Consider the following 27,060-nt stretch of genomic DNA (forward strand, 5'->3'; position numbering starts at 1 on the left):
TGCATAATAACCTTTTACAAAGTATTTTTTGTGGCTTGGTTTGTTTACGAGCTAGTCTTCACCTAATCCAGTATCCAGTTTGTGTGCTGATCACCTGACTTTTTGACCATATGCTTTATAGTAAGTATCTCTCTGCCTTTTGGCTTTGTCTGCATGTTATTTGCAAGAAAAAAAATTGTGTTGTTTCCAGTGTACCAATGTCTGACTGTTTTTCTACTTGCAATCCACAGTTTGGATTGAATATACATAAATTGACTGAATTGAATCCTAAAACATCTAGACCAGGGACTCTCAACCCTTTCTACTTTAAGGCCCACCTATTCATACTTGGAACGAGTCAAGGCCGAGTAAAAAAGATCCCCAATTATTTTGGCTCATCTGTTTTATTTGACTCTAATAATCTATTATAAAGTGTATTAATGGAATGCAATATCACTCCCTGTTACAGACGGGAGCCCAGGAATTAAATAAATGCAATAAAACAAACTGTTTTTAATTGTAGGTATTGTATTTAAAACTGTATGAATGTGCCAGAAACCAAACCCATGCATGCAGGGCATTCTCAGTCAAAAGGGATTAATGATCCAAAAGTGGAGTCTGGTCAATTAACACAAGAACTTATTGCCATGTTTGTGTACAGAAAACAAGCAAGTTATTAAAACCAAGAAGTACACTCAAAAGAAGTGGGTATAGAAACCACTCAATGTGATCAGATCCTTACACACTAACAAAGAAGGATGTTTCCTATGAGTTGGAAAATTATCCATCCGTTGAGTTCCCCGACATCTCAAACTACCTGGTGCTTCAGACATCGTTCTACACGGACAAATGGATGAAACAGTACAACGTTTTATATGTGGCTGGGTTAAAGTTCTGGGGATCAGGACACTACAAGATAGACAGCGGTAAATGGATCTAAGTGCAGGAATAGTGTTTATTATAAGGCATGATATTTACAAAAACAACACAAACGAAAGCAAAGCAGAATCATAAAGCAGAGTATTCAACCCGAGTCATAAACATGGCTAGAAACAAATGTGACAGTGATAATGATAATACTTCACAAAATCTCTATGAAAACAGCATCCGTTTCTGCATGTGCTGATTGCGCTCACATCAGTATCAGGTGTTTCCCATAATGACCGGGTCCTAAGAGCGTGCACAATGCACTCCGTGAGCAAGCACGGCCGCTCGAGCTGTGCCAGACTCAAGTGCGTGAAGGCGTGACAGTCAAGTGTTTGCTTGCTGTGTGACCATGACTTTTAGCTCACGTGTACACATCACCATGCATCGCTACCAAAAATGCCTAATTTTCATCGATAACCCATCACAAAGCATCGTGAGCTTAATGAGACGGATGTGATGTTGGATGCAACCCAGCAATTGTACCCTCATTCTCATTATCTCTAGCCGCTTTATCCTGTTCTACAGGGTCGCAGGCAAGCTGGAGCCTATCCCAGCTGACTACGGGCGAAAGGCGGGGTACACCCTGGACAAGTCGCCAGGTCATCACAGGGCTGACGCATAGACACAGACAACCATTCACACTCACATTCACACCTACGGTCAATTTAGAGTCACCAGTTAACCTAACCTGCATGTCTTTGGACTGTGGGGGAAACCGGAGCACCCGGAGGAAACCCACACAGACACGGGGAGAACATGCAAACTCTGCACAGAAAGGCCCTAGCCGGTCACAGGGCTCGAACCCGGACCTTCTTGCTGTGAGGCGACAGCGCTAACCACTACACCACCGTGCCGCCCCCAATTGTACCCTACTAAGAGTAAAAATTAGCTTCAACTTGGAAAAAAAATGCTGCCCACTAGATGGCGCTTCGTGGCCCATTGTTGAGAAACAGCTTTAGCCTAAATTTTTGAAATCTTTTAACAAAACTGACAGAAGTGTGAGAGCAGAATGTTTTATTGTTTCAAGAAAAAATATTTTACATATTGTTGAACAAAAATGATTTCTTCTCACAGACTACAAATGCATATATCATTATTCTGTCAGTAGTAAAACATTTGATCAGTGTTTATAAAACTTAACATGTCAGACACCCGCTGGCTGCTTTACGCAACCACGGATGTCATCACAGTGCAACACATGCACAACTGTGTACATTCTTTGTCTTACACAGACGCACACACCTTTCTACATATCTAGTACAAACTCTAGAGTATCTAGCCTGATAACCAGCCTAAAAGTTGCATGCTCGGCTCCAGTGTTAGATTACAAAACAGTAAAAATTTCTAACTTTTACAATTTAACAGAACAGTTCTGTGATGGTTGTAAAATGTAGACATGTATCTACTAAAAGGAATAAATAAATCACTTTGCTACATCCACAGAAACTACACCTGACCTCAACTCCGGTGTGGCAAAAAACAAACAAACAAAAAACAAAACCCAGCAGTGACTACGCAACATCATAAGAAAAACTGTACAGTCTGTTTTGCAAGCAAACTGCGTGCTCAAAAAAGAAAATGTCCGTTCTGTCCATTCCGAGGCTTTTCAAATAACGTTTGTCATTCAGAGACATTACTCAGCTTTGTAACGTTATTGAGTTATTAATGACAAAATATCAAAAGCCAGTCTTTGAGTGTGTGTGCGCAAGAGAGAGAGAGAGAGAGACAGAAAGAGAAGGATGTGTCCTATGACCAGAACCTCTTAAACATTCAAAAAATCCCTTTGTCTCCCACACATTAAGACTCTTTCTACAGATGCTTGGTTTTAAAAGATTACATTAAGTTTACTTAATACTGAATCTCAAAAAAAAATCTAGAAAAAAGAAAGCATTGAACATGACCGTGAAATTTTTATATTTGCTCAGAAGACAGTAGTTCAGGTTTTTTTTTTTTTTTTCTGAGCAGCTTGTTGATAAAATACAAATAAAATGCATAAATTAAAAAAAAAAAAAAGATCTTTTATATATGTAGTCCAAAAGCACATAAATAAATAAAAAAAGAAAGCAGTTTAGGGAATAACGTATAATTAATATAGTCATAAAAGTTTTGGCAGTAGAGTCAGTTCTCACTATCGTTATTACTTGAAGGCTTCAGGGATATGATTCATATGAATGCTGGTGGGTGGGCTTGAGATTCCTTCTGACCAGTCAGATAAGTTGGAATGTGGAGAGCAGCTAGACCATTGGTCAGGAGATCCAGGGGATGGAGTCAGGAAGGGATGATCGGGGACCTGTGGCTGGTGATTTGGCGTGTTGTCCATGGGGGCGGAGTAACTGTGCTGAGAAGGAGGAGTCAGAAACTGAGTGCTGGACATCGGCTGGGTCAGGTGCTGTGTCTCCTGTGGCAGCACGGTTTGGATCGAGTTGGACTGAAGTTCTGCCCCGCTTATGTCACCCAGGAAGTGGTGAGAGAGGCCGTGATTGGGGGCGGAGTTTGAGTTTTGGTGCTGCAGATGGTTTTGATGAATGTGGTTCGACAGCAGGTGAGCTGGCGTGCCCAGGTGGCTGCTTTGCATTGTGGGATAGCCCATCACTTGCGGTAAGTTAGCACCGTGGTGCATTGATGGCATTATACCCGAGAATGCACCTTGTTGTTGCTGCTGTTGTTGGGCCCTTGCCAGCCAATCACACGGCCCTGTTTGTGCTCCACCTCCATTATTAGCCACTCCGAGATGAGACAAGCGTGGAGGAGCTGAATCAAAGGGCTTTGCCATCCCCAGATGAGCCCCGCCCATTTGGGAGTCAGCCAACCCTTGCAGGTGATGGGTGACTGGTGGGGACTGTTGGAAAGGTGATGTCATCATTGGTGGTGAGGAGACATCCGATTCCACTGGAGAGAGAATGTTCGTGTCGCCATTCTTTTTCTTTTTCGTCTTCATCTCCTTTCCTCCTTCCTTTCCTCCAGGTTTACGGGGTTTCTTTGCATTATTCGAGTTATTGGTGCCACCCGGGCTAGTTCTGATGCCCAGGAAGGCCTCAGGCGAGCAGATTGGGGGTGAATGAGTAACAGTGGGAGGGGTCTGAACCAGGTTATATTCTTCCAGCAGGCGCACAATATCATGGTGCATACGCTCATTGGCAATGTCACGCGGCAGTTGATCCAGGTGATTCGTAATGTCACGGTTGGCCAGGTGGTCGAGGAGGAGCTTTGCCGTCTCGTAGCTGCCCTCACGTGCTGCCAAGAAGAGAGGTGTTTCCTCCTGCGAAGGTTTACAAGATCTCAATGTTAAACATTTACAAATTTAGAAATCTGGATAATGCACACTAAGTTATGAGAATAAGGACTAGGTATACATGATAAATAAGATCTCATCTCATCTCATTATCTCTAGCCGCTTTATCCTGTTCTACAGGGTCGCAGGAAAGCTGGAGCCTATCCCAGCTGACTACGGGCGAAAGGCGGGGTACACCCTGGACAAGTCGCCAGGTCATCACAGGGCTGACACATAGACACAGACAACCATTCACACTCACATTCACACCTACGGTCAATTTAGAGTCACCAGTTAACCTAACCTGCATGTCTTTGGACTGTGGGGGAAACCGGAGCACCCGGAGGAAACCCACGCGGACACGGGGAGAACATGCAAACTCCGCACAGAAAGGCCCTCGCCGGCCACGGGGCTCGAACCCGGACCTTCTTGCTGTGAGGCGACAGCGCTAACCACTACACCACCGTGCCGCCCCCGATAAATAAGATAACAGTCATAATTATTCTACAGAAATTATTCATGCAATTTAGGAATAAACCAGAATGCCAAGGACGTAGCAGCTCATCTGGCCTGCCATCAAAACAACCATGACTACCAAAACATCACACAGAACTGAAATGTGACAATGTGAGAGAGGACCAACCTCCATAACAAATTGTTTACCACAGGAAAATCAACAAAGTGCTAAATTTTGTTCCCCAAGGGAAGAGCTACCCAAAACATCGATCAGAACTGAATTCGCATGATAAATGAGAGAGGAGATACAATTCTAGTGACAGGCCTGTAAAATTCGTTCAATTGGCCTAATTACTAACTCATTTATTAGCAAAAAATTTGACAAAACAGTGACCAAGTTTTGTGTGGAGTGATGAGTTCTTTCAATCAAAACAACTGGAATGGAAATCCGTGGAGAACTGACGGAGGAGATACCGTACGATCTAACTGGATTGTGGATGACGGACGGACGCCACGCCATGGCAACCGCTCATCGGCCTTATGGCCAGATGAGCTAAATAGTTTTGCTACACTTTGTCATTTTATTATTGAAAATCAATTGTGTATTATAAGCATGTATTCCTATCACATGTATAAATCTCTGAATCAAAATAAGATTAGAAATCGGTTACACCGATTTGTGCAGCTCTGATATAAAACCCAGCACTACACACCTTGTTGTTCTGCAGATCCTTGTTGGCTCCATTCTTCAGAAGCACTACAGCAGCCTCAACATTGTTGACAGCAGCGGCCCAATGAAGAGCAGACTTTCCTATACAGACAGAGGCAGGGAGAGAGAAAGAGCAAAGTCAATTTAACCCTCTGGGGTCTGAGGGTATTTTCTGGCACTCTAATGATTTTGGCATGCTCTGATTTTGTTGTCAGTTTCAACAAATCTAAGCAGTACTTTCAAAGTCATATGACTTTTTTTTTTGTATTCAGCACAAGTTCAGCTACAATAATATCTATGTAGTACGTATGTCATGCCTGTACTTTAAAAAAAAAACAGATAAATGAAGTTATTTTTTTCGCGGTCCGGTTTCCATCAAATCCTGCGCTCTGATTGGCTGGTGAGCGGTCCGTATCCTATGATACGGACCCCAGTTACAGACCTCTGGTGACTCGCTCGTTCACAACAACAACAACAACAACAACAACAAACATAGTAGCAATTTTTGTCAACATTTATTTTCGCATTTCTCAGGAGAATAGCATTAATTTTACAGCATGGATAGCGATAACGACAGTGTTCACAGCGAAAGCGAGTTTTACTACCCTGAGGAAGAAGAAATAAAAGAAAACATTTCAGGAGAAAGCTAAAAACCTGTAACTGTTGCTAACGCCGAGCAAAAACATGGCTGAATCCTGAATGACTCAATTTTGTATAAATAGGGGACTACATAGGCGGCAAAATGTAGTTTTTTTCCTGCCATGGAAGTGCACTTGTATACCGAGGAGGAAGCAATTTGCATTACAGCCGTGAATGAGGATTCAAAATAGCGGCTCGGCTCGGTTTTCCCTTTCGGGCGCTCTCATTTTCTGTTAGAATTTGGTAAAGAAAATATTATTTACCAGCTAAAGGTCAGTCCGTATGGTGAAATACCGTGACCTCGGCCCAGAGGACCTCGGTCAGTACTTTCAAGACCTCGGTCACGGTATTTCACGATACGGACCTCCCAGCTGGTAAATAACATATATATTGTAAAAAGCAGTTTTAGAACTGTGTTGGAATGTGTGAAAAAACATGACCTTACCCATTGTGATGAACCGTTTTGATCACTTGAGGTGATTCCGTTCAGTCTTAGGAATGTATCAAGCACAAAAACTTAACTCTGCTCCACTGACTTGGACAATTAACTGGCCATTAAAAAAAAAAGTCCTATTGTTTTGGGATAAAGGGTTGGGAGTGGGAGGGGTATTCAATGAGAAGAATAAAAATTTCCATTCCATTCAATGAGAAGAGTGAAAAACGCTCCCACTGCCAACTCTTAATCCCATCAGATCAAGTCACAATGGGTAAAGTCATGTTTTTTCACACATTCCAACACAATTCTAAAACTGCTTTTTACAACAGCTTCATTTATCTGGTATTTGACTTTATTTTGGTATTTGACTCTATTCAGTGTGCCTTGAAATTAACTCTTGGAATATTTTACTCAGGTCAGCGCCACAACCAACTCTGTTACTCTATAATTTTGCTCCCACTCCAACTCCAAATTTTACTCTCTAAACTCAAAGTAGAGCAAAGTTGACTATTTTTGAGGAAAATACTTTTAACTCTGGAAAAAACTGCTCAGTCATTTTTCCTGTGTATGCACAACAGTGCACGCATATCAACCGATCTGCTCCTCAGAAATAGAAGAAATATTTACACTTACTCAAGTTGATCTTCGGCTGGATAGAGTCGAAGGTTAAAAAAAAAAGGCATCGCTCATCATCAGTGTCGCAGTTCTCAAGATTTAATTGATTCGCTGTCCTGAATCATCCAAAGCGCATAAATTCCGTGTGCCATCTTGAAACAAGTTTTACCTCCAAATAGCCTGAACTATGTATGACAGATTTTATCCCATTTATGGTGGGCGTTCCCACCGCAAAAGAGAAACCAGTCGAAACCGAAAGAGATTATCAAGCCGTTACCATGTGAACAGTCTTTTATGAACGTGGAAGTGGGCTCTCAGCGCTCCAACTCCGGTGTGACTGAGGAAAGTGACAGGTTTTATGTTTCATCTAATTTAGGTCATTTAAAAACTATAATATTATTTGGCAGTGGGCGCATAGGAAAGTGTAAAGTATAAAGTTTCTGTCAATATGTTTATCATGCTTGTATGATAAAAAAACCTCGTGAAGATATTTACCGTATTTTCTGGACTATAAGCCGCTACTTTTTTCCTAGGTTTTGAACCATGCGGCTTATACAAAGGTGCGGCTATTCTGTGGATTTTTCTTCCACCGCTAGGGGCGCTCTAACCGGAAGTAGAATCAAAAATAAGATAGACGAAAAATCAATGCAAAGAAGAATTAGCAGATCTTTAGCAGATAGAACACGCACGACAAATTACTAACTGGTAATTATTTTCAAATCCAGCGAAGATGATTAAAGTGACTTGTGGTTTCAAACACAGGAGAAATGAAGGTAAATAAATACCGGTTATTTTCTCTTGGTTCTGTTCCGTTTTAATCAGCAAAGTTGCTGCCGTGTTAAAAGGCACTGTTCGGAAAGAATCTGTTCAGGTACATACATGTACATTTACAGTACAAAATCGTTCTGTACATGCAGTAAATATCTAATTTTTCAACATAGATATCTGCGGCTTATAGCTCGGTGCGGCTTGTATATCTTTTTTTAAATTTTTTTTTAAAAATAGAGCGGATGCGGCTTATATACAGGTGCGCTCTATAGTCCAGAAAATACGGTATCTAAATACATGACCTACTCATTCTAAACCTGCCAAGCTTCGCCGGCAAAGCTCTTGACCCCAGAAGGTTAATGTCAATTCTATTAAGAAAAATTCGAATTGTGCAAATATTTATATCTACAGAGTCAGTACTCCTGGTTGCACTTTGGATTTCTAAAAATTTCATATTTTCTGTTTAACGATCATTGCTTCCTGAGATGTGAGATTGCTGCTCATGTATTCTTGCTGTAATAAGGAAGCGAATCACATAAAAAAATGCCTTGTTTTGTTAAATAATAACTGTGTGTATATGAACGTGTACCAGAGTCATCAATGGCATTGGCATCGGCATGGCAGTTCAGGAGCTCCTCAACCATGCCCTCTACTGCTAAGCGTGTGGCCAGGATGAGTGGTGTTGTGCCATCGTTCATACGTGCATCCAGATCTGTAGCCCGATTCCGGATTAGGATCTGAAAGAAAGTTTCAGATGATTTAAAACCTCTCCAACCACCCAGTTAACCTTTTGACCTCCAATCCATGATGGCGCCTTTGCCAAATTTTAGTGACAAGAAAAACTGTGTCCGAAATCGCTCTCTACTCACAATATAGGGCACTATATAGAGGGGATGCCATTTTGTAGTGCTGTCTGAAACCTTAGTGAGGATTATTTACACCCTGTATGGTGCACTCAAAGTATCCCACAATGCATCACGAAAAGTAGTGTACAACCGATGGTCACTAACCAAAGCAATATATCCCATCATGCATTGCGGTCGCGCTCAAAGAAATCAAATTAAAAGTCTCAAATTTGATTTCATAAAAGGCAGCGGCAAAGAAGAAAGTATTCAGCCTTGATTTAAAAGAACTGAAAGGCGCAGGTACTTTGTATTTATTAATATGGGAAATGCGCTCAGTATAATATGGATTTATCACAAAAACACATGCATGTACAGGTAGTCGTCGACTTACGACTGCGTTTGGTTACGACTGACCGGTCGTAAACCGATCTGGTCGTAAGTCGGCCTGTGTTAAATGAACGTAAGTATATTGTGATGTGTAATGATATTGTAATCATCTTAAAGTCTTATTTTATCAACATTTTCTTATTTCATTACCTTGGTTCATTATTTGGTTTAAGTCAAACACTGCATACTCAGGGGTGAAAGTAACTTTTATATATTACTTTAATATACTAAGTATATTATTTTGAGCCATAGTGCGAGCGCGCACCGAAAAATACACCTAATTATTTATTATTGTCTACTTATCAAACATTCATTAGGACTTCTTATCACTCAGTAGGACTATTATAGTACTTTTTTATCACACTATCACTCTTTCATCCACCTGTATCAGTTTTTGATTATAAATAAATTGCAAACACATCATTTCAACAACACAATCGTTTTAATAACATTTTTTTTTAGCTGAACAGTTGAAAACTAACTTTTCATTTTGGACATTGGACACTAAACAGTGTAACAGAACAGAAAAGTGAAAGTTACTCTGATTACCAGCTGCGCACGTTATAGCACAAGATCTGGTTAAGCCGTACGCGCGCTGTAGCTCGCTCATTGTTTGTCCAGCGAAACACTGCACACATAATAGAAGAGGCTGGATGCAGTGTTGCCAGATTAGGCGGTTTTAAGTGCATTTTTGGTGGGTTTTGAACATATTTTGGGCTGGAAACCGTCAGCAGTATCTGGCAACACTGGCTGGATGCTGGGCGCTGCCGGGAGCTGGGGCGGAAACTGTCGTACGCTCAGCTGGGAAACACTTGCCAGTCATAACCAGACGGTCGTAAAGTCGATCGGTCATAAGTCGCATAGGTCGTAAGTCGACGACTACCTGTATTTATTATTTTGAAAACCCGCCAGCTGCCTGATCTGGCACGTTTTAATTGTGCGACAGTAATGACGTAAATACCAGCGCGACGGACTAGTGTCCGGAAGCGTTTTTTCATTTTACCAATGAGCTCAATATATAGTCCTCTATATAGTGAGTAGTGAACGAGTGAGCGATTTCAGACATAGGGTGGGATACAATTGTGTAACATTTATTTGGCATATGCAGAAATGATGTTTGTTTCCAAAGATAAAAGGACTAATTCTTTATTTATTTTGCTTGCAATACAAAGATTTGAAGGTCTGAAGGCTTCTTCTACCTTTGCCTCATTTTGAGTCAGGTAAAACTCCTGCTTGTATGCCAGCAGCCACTGTATCGGTAAAGTGTATACCACGTGCACCCACACAGTTTTTACTGAAATGACTGACCTTACAGCTAGGTGTGTGCTTATGTCTATTATGGTGTGTGTACCTGGAAGACTCCTTGTGCATCGGCAGCCACAGCAGCATGTAGTGGTGTGCGTCCCACGTGATCCTGTGCATTGGCGTCTGCCCCTGATTCTAGAAGACGCTTGGCGGCGTCAGATCGGGCATAACGGGCAGCCAGGTGCAGTGCCGTCTCACCTGCACGCTCTGTACGCTGGTGTGGATCGGCACCGTGCCAGAGGAAGTTGGCAATGACGTCTTCCTCTCCCTCCTCCTCCTCCCCAGCCTCACCACTGCATGAGGCGATCATCAGAGGCGTCAGGCCATCTGAGAAACAGAACAAGAACCAGAACGTCAAGGACGTAGCAGCTCATCTGGCCTGCCATCAAAACAACCATGACTACCAAAACATCACACAGAACTGAAATGTGACAATGCCAGAGAGGACCAACCTCCATGACAAATTGTTTACAACAGAAAAATCAACAAAGGACAAGAACAAATTTTGTTCCCCGAGGGAAGATCTACCCAAAACATCGATCAGAACTGAATTCGCATGATAAATGAGAGAGGAGATACAATTCTATTCACCAGAAAATTTGACAAGTTGACCTAATTACTAATTTGTCAGCAAAAAATTGACAATACAATGACCGAGCTTTGTGCAGGAAGTCTAGTTCTTTCAAAGTCTAGTTCTTTCAGTTCTGTGGAGAACTGACGGAGGAGATACGATTTAACTGAAAATAAACAAAGTTGTCAACAAATTGTTTACAACAGGACGATCAACAAACAAACGACCAAGTTTTGTTCCGCAAGGGAAGATCTACCCAGCACATCGATCAGAACTGAAATCGGATGAGAAATGAGAGAATAGATACAATTCTGAGAAGTCCAAAAACTCGTTAAGTTGACCTAATTACTAACTCGTTAGCAAAAAATTTGACAAAACAACGACCAACTTAGGCGGCACGGTGGTGTAGTGGTTAGCGCTGTCACCTCACAGCAAGAAGGTCCGGGTTCGAGCCCCGTGGCCGTCGAGGGCCTTTCTGTGTGGAGTTTGCATGTTCTCCCCGTGTCCGCGTGGGTTTCCTCCGGGTGCTCCGGTTTCCCCCACAGTCCAAAGACATGCAGGTTAGGTTAACTGGTGACTCTAAATTGACCGTAGGTGTGAATGTGAGTGTGAATGGTTGTCTGTGTCTATGTGTCAGCCCTGTGATGACCTGGCGACTTGTCCAGGGTGTACCCCGCCTTTCGCCCGTAGTCAGCTGGGATAGGCTCCAGCTTGCTTGCGACCCTGTAGAACAGGATAAAGCAGCTACAGATAATGAGATGATGAGAACGACCAAGTTTTGTGCGGAGTGATGAGTTCTTTCAAACAAAACAATCGGAATGGAAATCCATGGAGAATTGACGGAGGATACAACTGAACTGAAAATAAACAAATTGTTTACAACAGGAAAATCAACAAACAAATGACCAAGTTTTGTTCCTCATGGGAAGATCTACCCAAAACATCAATCAGAATGGAAATCGGATGAGAAATGAGAGAGGAGATAAAATTCTCGTGAGAGGCCTGGAAAATTTGTTCATTTGGCCTAATTACTAACTCGTTACCAAAAAATTTGACAAAACAACGACCAAGTTTTGTGCGGAGTGATGAGTTCTTTCAAACAAAGAAATCGGAACGGAAATCCGTGGAGAATTGACGGAGGAGATACGATCTAACTGAATTGTGGACGACGGACGGACGTCACGTCACGGCAACAGGTCATCAACCTTGTGGCCAGATGAGCTAAAGATACGGAGTTCAAAATGTGTCCTGACTTACTGCTTCCTGCTTTGTTTTTATTCATCCTAAACATGTCGCTCAACATGTAGCTCCAAACCTGTAGCCCAAAGGAAGCTTTGATTTGCTGACTTCAAGAATTATTGTGTCATTAAACCATAATCAGCGTTTGCATCTAGCTCTTCAAACATGTCTAACTCCTGATATTATCAAGATTCGTGAGGTTCTCTTTCATTACAGGGTTTAATCATCATTCAGCTGGATAAGACTCATACCAGGGATTCATGTGTTCAATTTAGGGAAAGAGACAATTTGTTTATTTATGAGCCCAGATGCTGTGATGGGATTATGACGTGAGGTAAGGGTCACTCACCGGGACCAAGAACGTTCACATCTACGCAGTCAGTGTCTGTGTCTGCCCGCGGTGGTGTAGGAGCTATAGAGGTCAAGCGCAAGTCTGCTGCATCGAGGTGCTGCTGAGTCCACTGACGTGGATCTGGCTGGATTCCAATATCTGGTGTGGTGTGATCATCAAACTGCATATATACAAAAATATTATATTATCATTAGTTGTGTATGCACATGGTATCACTTATAAATAACTCTTCAAACTGTACACACAGGAGATATTGTTTATACCTGACATATGCATCTGTGCCAATAATAATAATAATAATAATAATACTTAGTAATAAATGAAAGAGCAATGGCAATGGGAAAACATATCGATTTTGTTCTGTAGGAGATTTCACAGGGAGGTGAATTCCATAGCTTGAAACCTGAATCTAGGGACCATAAGTGAGCTAGAGACCTCAAACAAGTGGGTCTAGAAGAAAGTTGGGGTAACCAGTGTAACTTAAATAGAATAGGTGAGCTCTGACTGATGAATTATCTGATCACGCCCAATTCGGCCCACTCGTAACCAAACCTAAATTCTTATAAAAAAGATCTACAGGGTTTCTTTGGATGTGTCCATGGTTATAGCTTTGCAACCTTTCGTTATAAAGTTCTACAAAGAACCTTTAAGTGTTCTCCTTATAAGGGACAAGCCAAAAAACCCTTACAGGGTGCAAGATTTATTTTCTAAGAGTGTACACACAGACACACTCCTCACCCTGAAGCGTTTGCAGTGGTCTTCTTCTGCCCACTCACTCAGTTGCTCGTCCATCAGAGTGCTATCAGAGTTCTTCAGAGGCCTTTGAAAAGCAAAAATTAATCATTAATAATTATTAAAAAATAAATAAATTCAAAAATCAGAAATGCAGACAGCTCCCCAGAAGCCTACTGCTGAATTCCTTTAGTAGTATTCAACAGTCAATAATAGTGGAGTTCCTTGCACGCAAATTGGAGCCCCATACTTATAGAAATGCATCGACCTGATTTTTGATGGCTTGACCATATGACATCCGTGTATGATGGAATGATGTACGTGTACGAGCACAAGGTACCGGATCAGAAGTGCAAGGCAATGTATCTCAAACACTTCCAGTGGACAGCGAAATTTGTATCTTTATTTACACAAGACAGATGGGTTTTTATCCAGTGCTTAATTTTAATTTGCTTTTTAAAAAAATAACGTGGGATTTAGGGATGAGTGAGTACAGCATTATCTGTATCCGTTAACCATATGAATTATCTGTATCCGTATCCGTACTCGGAGTGGGCGGGGCCTAACCCGGAAGTGGGCGGGATTTAACCAGGAAGTGGGTCTGGTTGTCTTGAAACGGGCGGGGCTTTAACCAGTATGTTATTTTAAGCATGCAATTGATATGAGTTGATCAGGAATTGTGATATTTATTGCTGATTAGAAAACTATTTACAGGACAGCATCAGCATTGAGCTTCAGATCAATGGTTTTGATCACGATAGCAAACAAACGATTTACAGAACAAGTTTTGCAACAATGAATACAACACATGTGGTTGCAATTATGAAATGAAATGTAATGAACAAGAGTTTTCATACTCAGCATAACTTTCTTTTTTTAACTTTTAATTTTTTTTATGATCAGTGCGATTTTTTTTTTTGGTTCTTTTTTCTTTTTTTTTTATTTCCACACCAGGTGTGTGTGTGTGTGTGTGTGTGTAGCTTAATTTGTAATACTATTTATACCACTACTACCTAGAAAGTGTCAGACAGTGCGTGAAGTAAAATAAAACTGGTTAGAGCCAACTGACGGTTTAAAAAAAAAAAAACTCCGACGACCGGCAGAGAGAGAGAGTGTGTAGCTTAATTTGTAATACTTATACCACTACTACCTTTATTTTTACATGAATTACAGCAAGAAAGTGTCAGACACTCAATGCGTGAAGTAAAAAAAAAACCTTTTTTTAACCGACGGTTAAAAAAAGAAAAAAAAAATCTCAGACAGGCAGAGATGCAACGCGAGTCGCTTTCTACCAAGCACCACATCTGAACGAACCCACGTTTACCAGAACTCTACTGGTTATAAGTAAGTACAAACTGAAATAAAAACAAGCTTGAAGCTGAAGAAACCCGAAATGTTCACGGAAAGAGACAGAGAGCTGTTCTCTGTGTGAGTGAACAGAGCGGTGTGTGTAGGGGAGGGGTGCTGTGACGCTGTGTGAGGATTTTCATTCAGTCTGAGCACAGATATTGACTCGTATTACTCGTATAATACTCGTACTCGGCAAAAGTGCTTTATCCGTACCGGATACTCGTTTCAGCCGAGTATCTGGCTCAACTCTAGTGGGATTATTGACCAACACATTTTATAGAAAATATTGACAACCGGTTCATATAAAACTAGTTAAAACAGTTTTATTAGTCCACTAGCTTGTTGGGCAATTGATAGTTTGTCGTGTAAGGGCGGTAGAGAGATATAAGCGCAGGATGAGTTTTACTGAAAACATGCTAGCAGATCCAAAACGGAGACAAAGGCAGAGTTGAAAAACAGGCAGTGGTCGAGTGAGGCACAGACAGGATATCAGAGGGAACACAATACTCACAGTCCAAAAACTTAAACAGGGTCAAAACAGAAGAGTGATACAAAATACAAGGCTTTCACAAAGTCTGTGTTATGCCACACTCACAACCCGCCGTAAGTGTCTTGGACACGCACGGGTCGCAGGGTTTGGTAGCTCGCAGCCGTGCTGCAGGATCGCGGTGAACCCGGGGGAAAGTTTGGGGGAGGAGTATGGGCAAAGTACTTCTCAAGTACAGGTTGCGTGTCTGACTTCGAGGCGTGGAAAAAATTGCGCCGTTAGCCCATGGAAAGCGTATGTCTGATGCACGGTATCAGTGCGTGTTCAGTGAGTGTGACTTGCATTTTACTGGTTTCCTGCGCTAGGAGTTCGGGCCACACTTGTGAAGCATGTGTGACGCACGTGATTAGCATGTGACAATCACTCATGACTTGCGTGTGACGCAAGCCAGGAGTGGGTATAAAACCAGCGTGTCTGCAGCATTCTGCATCTGTCTTTCGGCTGAAGAACAATATCGCTTCGTGCTGCTCCTCAGCTTCTATCATCTGCCTATAAGGGTCCAACTCTCTCAGTCGTTGCAGCGGTATGGCGACAGCCATCTTCTTCCCTTCTAAAATGCTACACGTTACATGATCGGTTCCTTGGTTCCTCCCCAATATATACCCAGAGTCTTGCCCCTCATGTCACGTGCGCTGCGTGCACACCACACATAGGGGTAGAAAGTGAGATGTACTTCTGTCTTGCGGGCCGCACAAATAGCAAGTGTGGAGTACTTGTGTAGTACTTCTAAGGCACGTCACTCGTACAATGACTGTGCGTCACTTGTGCGTCTTACTGTCATTGCAAAAAGCCCCTACTAGCCGCGCTGCTGACTTGGTTCAAGCGTACAAAAGGAGTACGGGTCCCGTATGTAGTGTATGTGTTCTTGATTTTTCGCAAGACCCGTAGAATTTGCATGTGCAGGACCAAAAGTCTCCACAGGCAGTCTGCGACCTTCTACGGTGCTGAACACACCCAAGTGTTGCGCAAGTCTTAAGCACGATTTTGCCAAATTTTTTACCGTAGACCGCCCATTGCAGCACATACGGCGGGTTGTGAGTGAGCCTTTAGTGAGAGTCTTTATATGTATGCACTGTGAGCTCTAATCAGTAACAGGTGTGTACAAATTAGTCCTAACGGTGTACACGCTTTACAGTCTGTGGCTGCACACTCTGAGCTCCAACACGTGAAAGATGTAACCAGACAACTGTTTGACATATAATTAAGTTATTCCACGAAATCAAGTCGTACATGAGCTGATAGCCGACGAGGTGCATAGCGCCAAGGAGGCTATAAGCCATGGACGATGAGATTGAGTGGAATAACTGTTTTATTATACCCACATTCACTGGATTTTGAGAAACAGAGCATGTTTATTTTTTGCAAATCCGATAAATAAAAACTTTATACAAAACGTCCGAAAAAATAATTTCAGCTTAGAATATTAACAAACCGGTGAAATGACCGTAGCAATTTGTGAAAAATTATGTAATAATTGTTCTTGAAATATAAAAAAAAATGTTCTTTCCATCAAATACTTTTATTCCATATTTTGTTCCTTTTTTTTGGTTTTTGTTTTCGAGTAGTTTTTATTTCGTCCTTGGTTGGTTCAGTAAAATGCTCCACATTTTGTTCCACTTCTTTTTCTTCTTTAGGGTATTTTGGCAGACCAACTTAAAGGTGCAACTGGGCTGGAGTGTGGAACAGGAGATATTGGGGGGGAAAAACTATATTCTTTTCGCTATTTATGTTTCTTTTAAATACTTGATAACAAAGCCGCTATTTTGTTTTTCTCTACTCGCGGTATATGAGCCGATAGCCTAGTAGTAGAGTAGCCAATCAGAGCACATGATTGCTCATATCCACTGAATGTGGATAGAATAAAGTTTGATATTTGATTGTAACTATATAGTAATGATGTAAAGTGAAAGTGGTGTTTTACTATTGAACACCAGACACCCAGCAGAGTCACAACGTAATAAATGTCATGCACACACACTATACATACACACATATATATATATATATATATACACACATATATACACACATATACATATATATATATATATATATATATATATATATATATATATATATATATTAGTCTGTGAGAGTATAAATAAATCAAAAGAATCAATCAAATTAACCAGACCTCACACATATACATGTCCTTGCTACCTGTTTTACATTCACTCACTCACTTAAGTCCAACTGAGTCTTCTCCCACAGGTTCTCTGCGTTTCTTTTTGGTTTCAGTCACTTTAAAACCCTCAGGAAACCAGAGCTGCCCATGCTCTCGCTTCCGCTTGCGTGAGAGCACAACTCCGACTGCAGCTAGGACCAACACGGCCAAGACCAGGAGAGCCAGAAACATGGGGTACATCTCTCCACGGCCAGGGACCTCGTTCTCACCTACAAATAAATTTAACAAGACAGAGAAATGCCTGTATAAATACTGTTTTTATACAAGTCAGTATTATTCTTTTAATATACAGTACCAGTCAAAAGTTTGGAAACACCTTCAAATTCGATGTTTTTATTTATTTATTTATTTTCCTACATTGTAGAACAATACTGAACTCATTAAAACTATGAAATAACATATGGAACATATGGAATTATATGGTAAACAAAACAATTTGAAAAAAACATGTTTCATCTTTTAGATTCTTCAAAGTCGTCACTATTTACCTGGATAACAGCTTTGCACACTATTGGCATTATCTGAACCAGCTTCATGAGGTAGTCACCTGGAATGCTTCTCAATTAACAGGTATGTCTTGTCAAAAATGGAATTTCTTGCCTTCTTAATGCATTTGACACCATCAACCAGTAAAGAGTAAATAATAAAAATACAGTAAATAGCCCTGTTCGACAACTGTAGTAATCCATATTATGTCAAGAACCATTCAACTAAGTAAAGAGAAATAACAGTCAGTCATTACTTTGAGACACGAAGTTAATTAAAATAAAGAAAAAACATCGAATTTGAAGGTGTTTCCAAACTTTTGACTGGTACTGTATTCTAGTGTGAGCACTCACTTGTAACAGCCTCTATAATGTAGGGAACATTGAGATTGCCGCTGGAAGCCAGCGCTCCCAAGAATGCAGCCACATCTGTTGCACTCTGAAAACACTCTTCTGACTGCTGGTAACATTGCCGGTTATCAATCTCTAGATATACAATGGAGCTGTAACACACACACACATATGGGGTAGGGTTAACATACATACGACATGTTTTAATGTTGCTCTGTCTCATTAGTTGCTGTATTGATGTGTCATGCACATAGAGCTGTATTGTCAGTTTGCTGTATTGTCATCTCTCAACATTAAATCTACTGCATTTACAATATCTACCCATCTATTCACTATTCACAGTTTTATCAACACACATTCTATTTGTTAAGGACACTATTACTCACCCTTTAATCTCCATGTCGTCCAGCTCTCGTTGATGGCGGGGCTTGAGCAACGCTGACAGGCTCCTAGCAGTGCGCTGCAGCAGGTGGCCAGGGTTTGTGCTCCACTCGTGGGCGGTACGTGTGTGTTTGCTGAGCTCATGTTCAGTGCCGTAGTATGGGTAGACTAGAGGCTCACCTGTGGTGGCATGGCGCTTGAGGGCGACATTGGTACGCAACAGGGCACTAAGCTGGCGCAGGAAGGAGGAAGAATTGTTGAGCAGCTCACTGGGTGTCAAGTGCACCAGAAGCACCAGGATGCCAGATGCTAGGCGCTGTGGTACGTCTTCAGCACAGTCCAACCCATCCCAGCCACACTCAGCACTGTTGCAGCCCTGATCACAGTGGCCATCTGAGTAGTGGTCCTTACAGTACTGATCATACAAAGGACTATAGAGAGAGAAAGAGAATGAGTGAAGTAGCTTTTTTTTTCCATTTTCTACGTTCCTACATATCTTAACTAAATCCTGTTCATATTTATTGTATGTTGTTTACTAGTGGCATCGTTAGGCCCTATCACTTGAGGCTACGTATTTTCGCCCTCAAAAAAAGTAAGAGATTAAGAGAAAACAACTGACTGAAACAGATCGGAACTTGACTTGCAGCGTCCGAAGACAGAAGGAGTAGGTGGTGGTGGTGGTTTAATTTAGCTGAGCGCTAAATTTTGGTAAAAGCCAACAGAAGAAGAACATTCAGAATTGGTTGGAAGACGACTTAAAAAAAAACAATCCACTATTGTTGGATTTTTCAAGAGGACAACAGATGGTAAGTCATCGACCGTGGGTGTATATATAGAATGTATCAACAATGTAACCTATTGAATTATGTTGATGCACAAAAATCGCTCCAGGTAGCCTGGTTATGGTGAATTTACAGCGTAGGGTCTGTATGATTAGTGTGCCAGGCGAGTTCAAAAGTTCGAGTGGTTGAATGAATATCTACAGTGGTGGTCTATTTGCCCCGACTAAGTTTATTTAACAGGTCAACAACAATTTGTGTTCATGTAGACATCCAATAGTTGCCCTGACAAAATTTAATCATATGTTTTAATGCTACATGTAGTCTACGCAGACCCACCCAGCCAACCATCCCATAGCCAGCCATTGGCATATTAGTCACATATACAGTGGTGCTTGAAAGTTTGTGAACCCTTTAGAATGTTCTATATTTCTGCATAAATATGAACTAAAACATCATCAGATTTTCACACAAGTCCTAAAAGTAGATAAAGAGAACCCAGTTAAACAAATGAGACAAAAATATTATACTTGATCATTTATTTATTGAGGAAAATGATCCAATATTACATATCTGTGAGTGGCAAAACTATGTGAACCTTTAGGATTAGCAGTTAATTTGAAGGTGAAATTAGAGTCAGGTGTTTTCAATCAATGGGATGACAATCAGGTGTGAGTGGGCACCCTGTTTTATTTAAAGAACAGGGATCTATCAAAGTCTGATCTTCACAACACATGTTTGTGGAAGTGTATCATGGTACGAACAAAGGAGATTTCTGAGGACCTCAGAAAAAGCGTTGTTGATGCTCATCAGGCTGGAAAAGGTTACAAAACCATCTCTAAAGAGTTTGGACTCCACCAATCCACAGTCAGACAGATTGTGTAAAAATGGAGGAAATTCAAGACCATTGTTACCCTCCCCAGGAGTGGTCGACCAACAAAGATCACTCCAAGAGCAAGGCGTGTAATAGTCGGCGAGGTCACAAAGGACCCCAGGGTAACTTCTAAGCAACTGAAGGCCTCTCTCTCACATTGGCTAATGTTAATGTTCATGAGTCCACCATCAGGAGAACACTGAACAACAGTGGTGTGCATGGCAGGGTTGCAAGGAGAAAGCCAGTGCTCTCCAAAAAGAACATTGCTGCTCGTCTGCAGTTTGCTAAAGATCACGTGGACAAGCCAGAAGGCTAATGGAAAAAAAGTTTTGTGGGTGGATGAGACCAAAATAGAACTCATCTCATCTCATTATCTCTAGCCGCTTTATCCTTCTACAGGGTCGCAGGCAAGCTGGAGCCTATCCCAGCTTACTACGGGCGAAAGGCGGGGTACACCCTGGACAAGTCGCCAGGTCATCACAGGGCTGACACATAGACACAGACAACCATTCACACTCACATTCACACCTACAGTCAATTTAGAGTCATCAGTTAACCTAACCTGCATGTCTTTGGACTGTGGGGGAAACCGGAGCACCCGGAGGAAACCCACGCGGACACGGGGAGAACATGCAAACTCCACACAGAAAGGCCCTCGCCGGCCCCGGGGCTCGAACCCAGGACCTTCTTGCTGTGAGGCGACAGCGCTAACCACTACACCACCGTGCCGCCCCAAAATAGAACTTTTTGGTTTAAATAAGAAGTGTTATGTTTGGAGAAAAGAAAACACTGCATTCCAGCATAAGAACCTTATCCCATCTGTGAAACATGGTGGTGGTAGTATCATGGTTTGGGCCTGTTTTGCTGCATCTGGGCCAGGATGGCTTGCCATCATTGATGGAACAATCTCATCTCATCTCATCTCATCTCATCATCTCTAGCCGCTTTATCCTGTTCTACAGGGTCGCAGGCAAGCTGGAGCCTATCCCAGCTGACTACGGGTGAAAGGCAGGGTACACCCTGGACAAGTCGCCAGGTCATCACAGGGCTGACACATAGACGCAGACAACCATTCACACTCACATTCACACCTACGGTCAATTTAGAGTCACCAGTTAACCTAACCTGCATGTCTTTGGACTGTGGGGGAAACCGGAGCACCCAGAGGAAACCCACGCGGACACGGGGAGAACATGCAAACTCCGCACAGAAAGGCCCTCGCCGGCCACGGGGCTCGAACCCAGACCTTCTTGCTGTGAGGCGACAGCGCTAACCACTACAGCACCGTGCCGCTGATGGAACAATGAATTCTGGATTATACCAGCAAATTCTAAAGGAAAATATCAGGACATCTGTCCATGAACTGAATCTCAAGAGAAGGTGGGTCATGCAGCAAGACAACAACCCTAAGCACACAAGTCGTTCTACCAAAGAATGGTTAAAGAAGAATAAAGTTCATGTTTAGGAATGGCCAAGTCAAAGTCCTGACCTTAATCCATTCAAAATGTTGTGGAAGGACCTGAAGTGGGCAGTTCATGTGAGAAAACCCACCAACATCCCAGAGTTGAAGCTGTTCTGTACAGAGGAATGGGCTAAAATTCCTCCAAGCCGGTGTGCAGGACTGATCAACAGTTACCAGAAACGTTTAGTTGCAGTTATTGCTGCACAAGGGGGTCACACCAGATACTGAAAGCAAAGGTTCACATACTTTTGCCACTCACAGATATGTAATATTGGATCATTTTCCTCAATAAATAAATGACCAAGTATAATATTTTTGTCTCGTTTGCTTAACTGGGTTCTCTTTATCTACTTTTAGGACTTGTGTGAAAATCTGATGATGTTTTAGGTCATATTTATGCAGAAATATAGAAAATTCTAAAGGGTTCACAAACTTTCAAGCACCACTGGATGGAAAAATAGCTTAGAATTGGTGTCTTTGTGGTCCTCAAGGAGAGATATGTGAGTGAGAAATGATATATTTCTATTAAACTGATAAGTTTTACTCGTGATATTTAATAGTCAGCTGACACATGCGTCAGTTTCCTGAGACATAGGTGTTGATAATAACTTAATAATGAGAGAGAAACTGAAATGAACTACATAAATGTAACAAGAGCAGTGCAAAAATCAGTAATAAAGATGTCATAACCTTTGAATGTGTGTGGGTGATAATACTTCTTATAAAGTTAGATATAACCTCGCCAACCTCATCTCATCTCATCTCATTATCTCTAGCCGCTTTATCCTTCTACAGGGTCGCAGGCAAGCTGGAGCCTATCCCAGCTGACTATGGGCGAAAGGCGGGGTACACCCTGGACAAGTCGCCAGGTCATCACAGGGCTGACACATAGACACAGACAACCATTCACACTCACATTCACACCTACGGTCAATTTAGAGTCACCAGTTAACCTAACCTGCATGTCTTTGGACTGTGGGGGAAACCGGAGCACCCGGAGGAAACCCACGCGGACACGGGGAGAACATGCAAACTCCGCACAGAAAGGCCCTCGCCGGCCACGGGGCTCGAACCCGGACCTTCTTGCTGTGAGGCGACAGCGCTAACCACTACACCACCGTGCCGCCCCCTCGCCAACCTATCGATGCCAATCTCCCTTAAAAATACAAGCCCCAGGAAAACTTGACTTAGCCCCTGGTCTTTTCAATATAGCTAGAAACGCCCTTACAATAACTACTTGAATTATCTTATAACTGTTGAAATCAGATAATATTCTAACCTACATAACTATATGGAATTCTATGGAAGTGGTAATCAGTAAAGAGCGCCTCCTGATTTCATGAAGAATGCTTTTGGATTTTTTTCAGTCGCATTTAAGTGAAACGATAAAAAAAAAAAACATTTATGCCAAGTCAGAATTAAGTCAGAGTTCTGTGTAAGTTTGGTTGTGTGTGAGAGAGACTTACTTGCACTGGCCCTCGAGTTGGTGGCAGTCAAAGCCATCGTAGAGACAGCCAGCACTTTGGCATTGCATGTCGCACTTGCCATCGTTGAAATACCTCCAACACTGCAGGGCAGCGCTGCACTCGTGCCAGGGGTCGTCGAAATTGAGTGAACAGTCACCGCCGTCCCAGCCGCATGCGTGGCTGTTACATGCTGCGTCACACACACTGTCCCCACCTCGCTGTTCACACTGTGGCACTTCACAACGCGGCTCCGCCTCTTCTGACTCAGCCGGGGGAGGGGTGATGTCCAGACCCCGGCCCCCGTTGAATGAATAATCTAGGATGTGGCAGAAGAGGCCATTGAAGTGTGATGGGCACAGGCAGTGGAAGAATGGGGCCTCTGTAGATGTTTGGCATGTGCCACCATTGTAGCACGGGCTGGAAGCACAGGGAGAATCGAGGCGTGCCTGGCACTCGCGTCCACTGTAACCTGGTGGGCAAAGGCAGCGTGGATCTGGGACACAGGTGGCACCGTGGCGGCAGCGCAGGGGGCCACATGAGCTTGAGTCATACTCACATGATGAGCCTGAAAAACCCTACAGCAGAAGAGCAACAACTTGGCTGTAAATGGTGTGCTGTGTACCTCTGTGCTGTGTGTGTACATACTCTCGACATACAAATAGTTGCAAAGTTTGCTGTCTGTATAGAGTTACTTAGAATTGCAGATATAACTTTGTGTAAAATTCTCAGGTATAGGTAGTATGCACTTACAGGTGGGCATTTGCAGATGTATCCATGTTTGGTGTTGCTTGCGACTGCACAGGTTCCGCCATTTTTGCAGGGTTTATCCTTACAGCCGTCAAACACAGTGTCACAACGCTGGCCTACACACACACACACACACACACACACACACACACACACACAGCTGATTAAAGCTGATCCCAGTCAACTTTATAAATATTAATAAGCTTTGAAATGACTGACACAAATGCTTAAATCCCATCACTGTTTCATTATTAACTTACTATTGTGATTTCTAGCAAAACAATTTAACACACGTTAACAGACATGCTCCGTTAAGTAGGCCTCTGGGAGTGTGTGTATGACTAAGTGACGTTTGTCTGCGCGTACCTGTATATCCTGTGCGGCATTCACAACGGTAGCTGTTAACCAGCTGGACACAGTTGTAAGATCCGTTTGGGTCGCAGGGGTCAGACAAGCACTCATTCACGTCACCCTCGCACCGCTCACCCACATAGCCTGGCGGGCAAACACATCCGTAGCCACCCACCCGGTCCACACAGCGCCCGCCATTAAAACAACGTGGCTCGCCGGTCTCGGGATCCACATCCGGGGAACAATCGTCCACATCAATTTCACAGTGAACACCTACAGAGTGACAGAGACAGTTAGCACAAAAATGTTTATTATTATTTACTATGTAAATAGGATTCATAGAGGGATGAACTGCGCTGAACCGTGCTGGCTGGAAGTGGGTGGACACATTGGGTGGAGTTAGCGAAAGTGGGTGGACGTCACGTGATGTCGTTAGGCGGCGCAAACAGTGACATCAGTGACCTTTTAAGCGGTAGTCTCACGACCCGGATAGTAAACAATAAACATGGAGGACATGGAGTCGCTAGTGTTGCTGGTCTTGGTGCTGTGGCTTGTTGTCACCGACAACGCCAACAGATACTGGCAAGAGCGTATAGATGAGGCGAGGCGCATAAGGCTTCAGAAATTCTCGTAATTCGTAATTCTTCTTCTTCCGGGTTTACGGTGTTTACAGATCCCAGCGTGCTCGCGGGGCGTGTGTGGGCATGTGAGGACACTCCTCCTCACCAATCAGTGCACAGGGGAGTGTCTCCTCACGCCCCTAGCCCCACTCGGCTCGGTTTGGCTCACTTCAGCCCCACTCCAAAACCGTGCGAGTTTTGGGTGCTGAGCAGGGCTGAAGCGAGCTGAGTCGTGCTGCTCTGAGGTAGTCGAAACGCGAGCCGTGTCGGGCTGAAGTGAGCTGAAAAAGGGTAGTGGAAAAGGGCCAATAGAGATCTGATTCTGTAGAGTTGTAAAATTGCAGCTTGTAAGTTTACAGGTTTTTACGTTACAAGTTATCCGGTTTTATGTTACGACAAGCCTTCTCTGGTGTTTGAGAAGATTTGCGTGAAAGGTTTAATCTGCAGAATATGAAAACTTCTTTAGCAAGCAATGAACACATCTATTGACACTGGACATTCGCTAGAAATTAAACACAAGGAGATTGTGTCTCTGCTCACCTTGTGTTCCTCGAGGGCAGGAGCACTTGTAGGTATTGACAAGATCGATGCAGGTGCCTCCGTTCTGACAAGGCTGAGACACACACTCGTTTATCTCCTTGCTACAGTTTACCCCATGGTATCCCGCAACACACTTCCAGAGAGAGAGTAAGAAGAAGAAGAAGAAAATAAATATACAAATTTAGTTCCAGCAGCAGTCAGGAAACATCAGTGAGTGCTTTCTTATACGTACGTAGTGCTTTCAGACTCAACACCTGGAACGTTAACATAGTTTAACAGTAATATTTAGGATGTACAGGTAGTCGTCGACTTACAACCTACACTACCGTTCAAAAGTTTGGGGTCACTTTGAAATTTCCTTATTTTTGAAAGAAAAGCACTGTTCTTTTCCATGAAGATCACTTTAAACTAATCAGAAATCCACTCTATACATTGCTAATGTGGTAAGTGACTATTCTAGCTGCAAATGTCTGGTGTTTGGTGCAATATCTCCATAGGTGTATAGAGGCCCATTTCCAGCAACTCTCACTCCAGTGTTCTAATGGTACAATGTGTTTGCTCATTGCCTCAGAAGGCTAATGGATGATTAGAAAACCCTTGTACAATCATGTTAGCACAGCTGAAAACAGTTGAGCTCTTTAGAGAAGCTATAAAACTGACCTTCCTTTGAGCAGATTGAGTTTCTGGAGCATCACATTTGTGGGGTCGATTAAATGCTCAAAATGGCCAGAAAAAGGTCTTGACTATATTTTCTATTCATTTTACAACTTATGGTGGTAAATAAAAGTGTGACTTTTCATGGAAAACACAAAATTGTCTGGGTGACCCCAAACTTTTGAACGGTAGTGTATGCAACTTATGACCGATTGATTTTACGACCGTCTGGTTATGACTGGCAAGTGTTTCCCAGCTGAGCTAGCTGAGCGTACGACAGTTTCCGCCCCAGCTCCCGGCAGCGCCCAGCATCCAGCCTCTCGCCGCGTACAACAGTTTCCGCCCCAGCTCCTGGTTTATGAAATGAGCAAATCCTCCCGCCAGTCCGAGCGCTGCAACAGCTGATGATGACGTAGACGACCCACAGCCAAGCACCAGTGATGCCAGCGGTCACTAAGTTTTGTATTTTGCTATGTTTTACATTTGTATTTTGGTATGTTTCAAACTAAAATGTTTTCTATTTTTCACACCTGTATTTCGTTTTTTTTGTTTTGCACATATTAAATGAATTGTACTGTACGCAGTGTAGTATGCAGTGTTTGACTTAAACCAAATAATGAGCCAAGATAATGAAATAAGTAAATGTTGATAAAATAAGACTTTAAGATGATTACAATATCATTACACATCACAATATACTTACGTTCATTTAACATAGGCCGACTTACGACCAGATTGGTTTACGACCGGTCAGTCGTAACCAAACGCAGTCGTAAGTCGACGATTACCTGTATATCAAATCCCACATGGTGGTGATATCGGTAGTATTTATGTTTCCGATATTTCAGCTTGTTTATGAGACATGTTATCCTGTTTATCAGACACAACATTCTCCGGATCTGCCTCTGAGCAGGGCCGTCGACAGGGGGGGACAACCAGGTATTTTGTCCCGGGCCCAAGCATGAGGGGGGGCCCAGAACTGGTCCCTCATGAAGATGCTATTAATCATTCTGTTTCATTTCAAAATGTGTTGATTT

At 42.5% G+C, this 27,060-nt stretch overlaps 1 protein-coding gene across 2 annotated transcripts in view; it reads right to left on the reverse strand.

The window, feature by feature from the left end:
- Positions 1-1,903: 1,903 nt before the first annotated feature.
- The window catches only part of notch1a (notch receptor 1a), a 54,134-nt gene continuing 28,977 nt past the window's right edge, over positions 1,904-27,060 (reverse strand). For both annotated transcript variants that reach the window (XM_060935668.1, XM_060935667.1), the window contains 13 exons: positions 25,370-25,502; positions 24,225-24,482; positions 23,862-23,974; positions 23,112-23,686; positions 18,536-18,961; positions 18,153-18,301; positions 17,312-17,522; positions 13,238-13,319; positions 12,497-12,659; positions 10,384-10,664; positions 8,390-8,537; positions 5,347-5,444; positions 1,904-4,165 (listed from right to left, as the gene is read on the reverse strand). In XM_060935668.1, the coding sequence (XP_060791651.1) occupies positions 3,044-4,165; positions 5,347-5,444; positions 8,390-8,537; positions 10,384-10,664; positions 12,497-12,659; positions 13,238-13,319; positions 17,312-17,522; positions 18,153-18,301; positions 18,536-18,961; positions 23,112-23,686; positions 23,862-23,974; positions 24,225-24,482; positions 25,370-25,502 (3,759 nt within the window). In that variant the 3' untranslated portion in view covers positions 1,904-3,043. The remainder of the gene's footprint in view (positions 4,166-5,346; positions 5,445-8,389; positions 8,538-10,383; positions 10,665-12,496; positions 12,660-13,237; positions 13,320-17,311; positions 17,523-18,152; positions 18,302-18,535; positions 18,962-23,111; positions 23,687-23,861; positions 23,975-24,224; positions 24,483-25,369; positions 25,503-27,060) is intronic.

The sequence above is a fragment of the Neoarius graeffei genome, chromosome 12 (genome assembly GCF_027579695.1).
Source record: "Neoarius graeffei isolate fNeoGra1 chromosome 12, fNeoGra1.pri, whole genome shotgun sequence".
Lineage (NCBI taxonomy): Eukaryota > Metazoa > Chordata > Actinopteri > Siluriformes > Ariidae > Neoarius > Neoarius graeffei.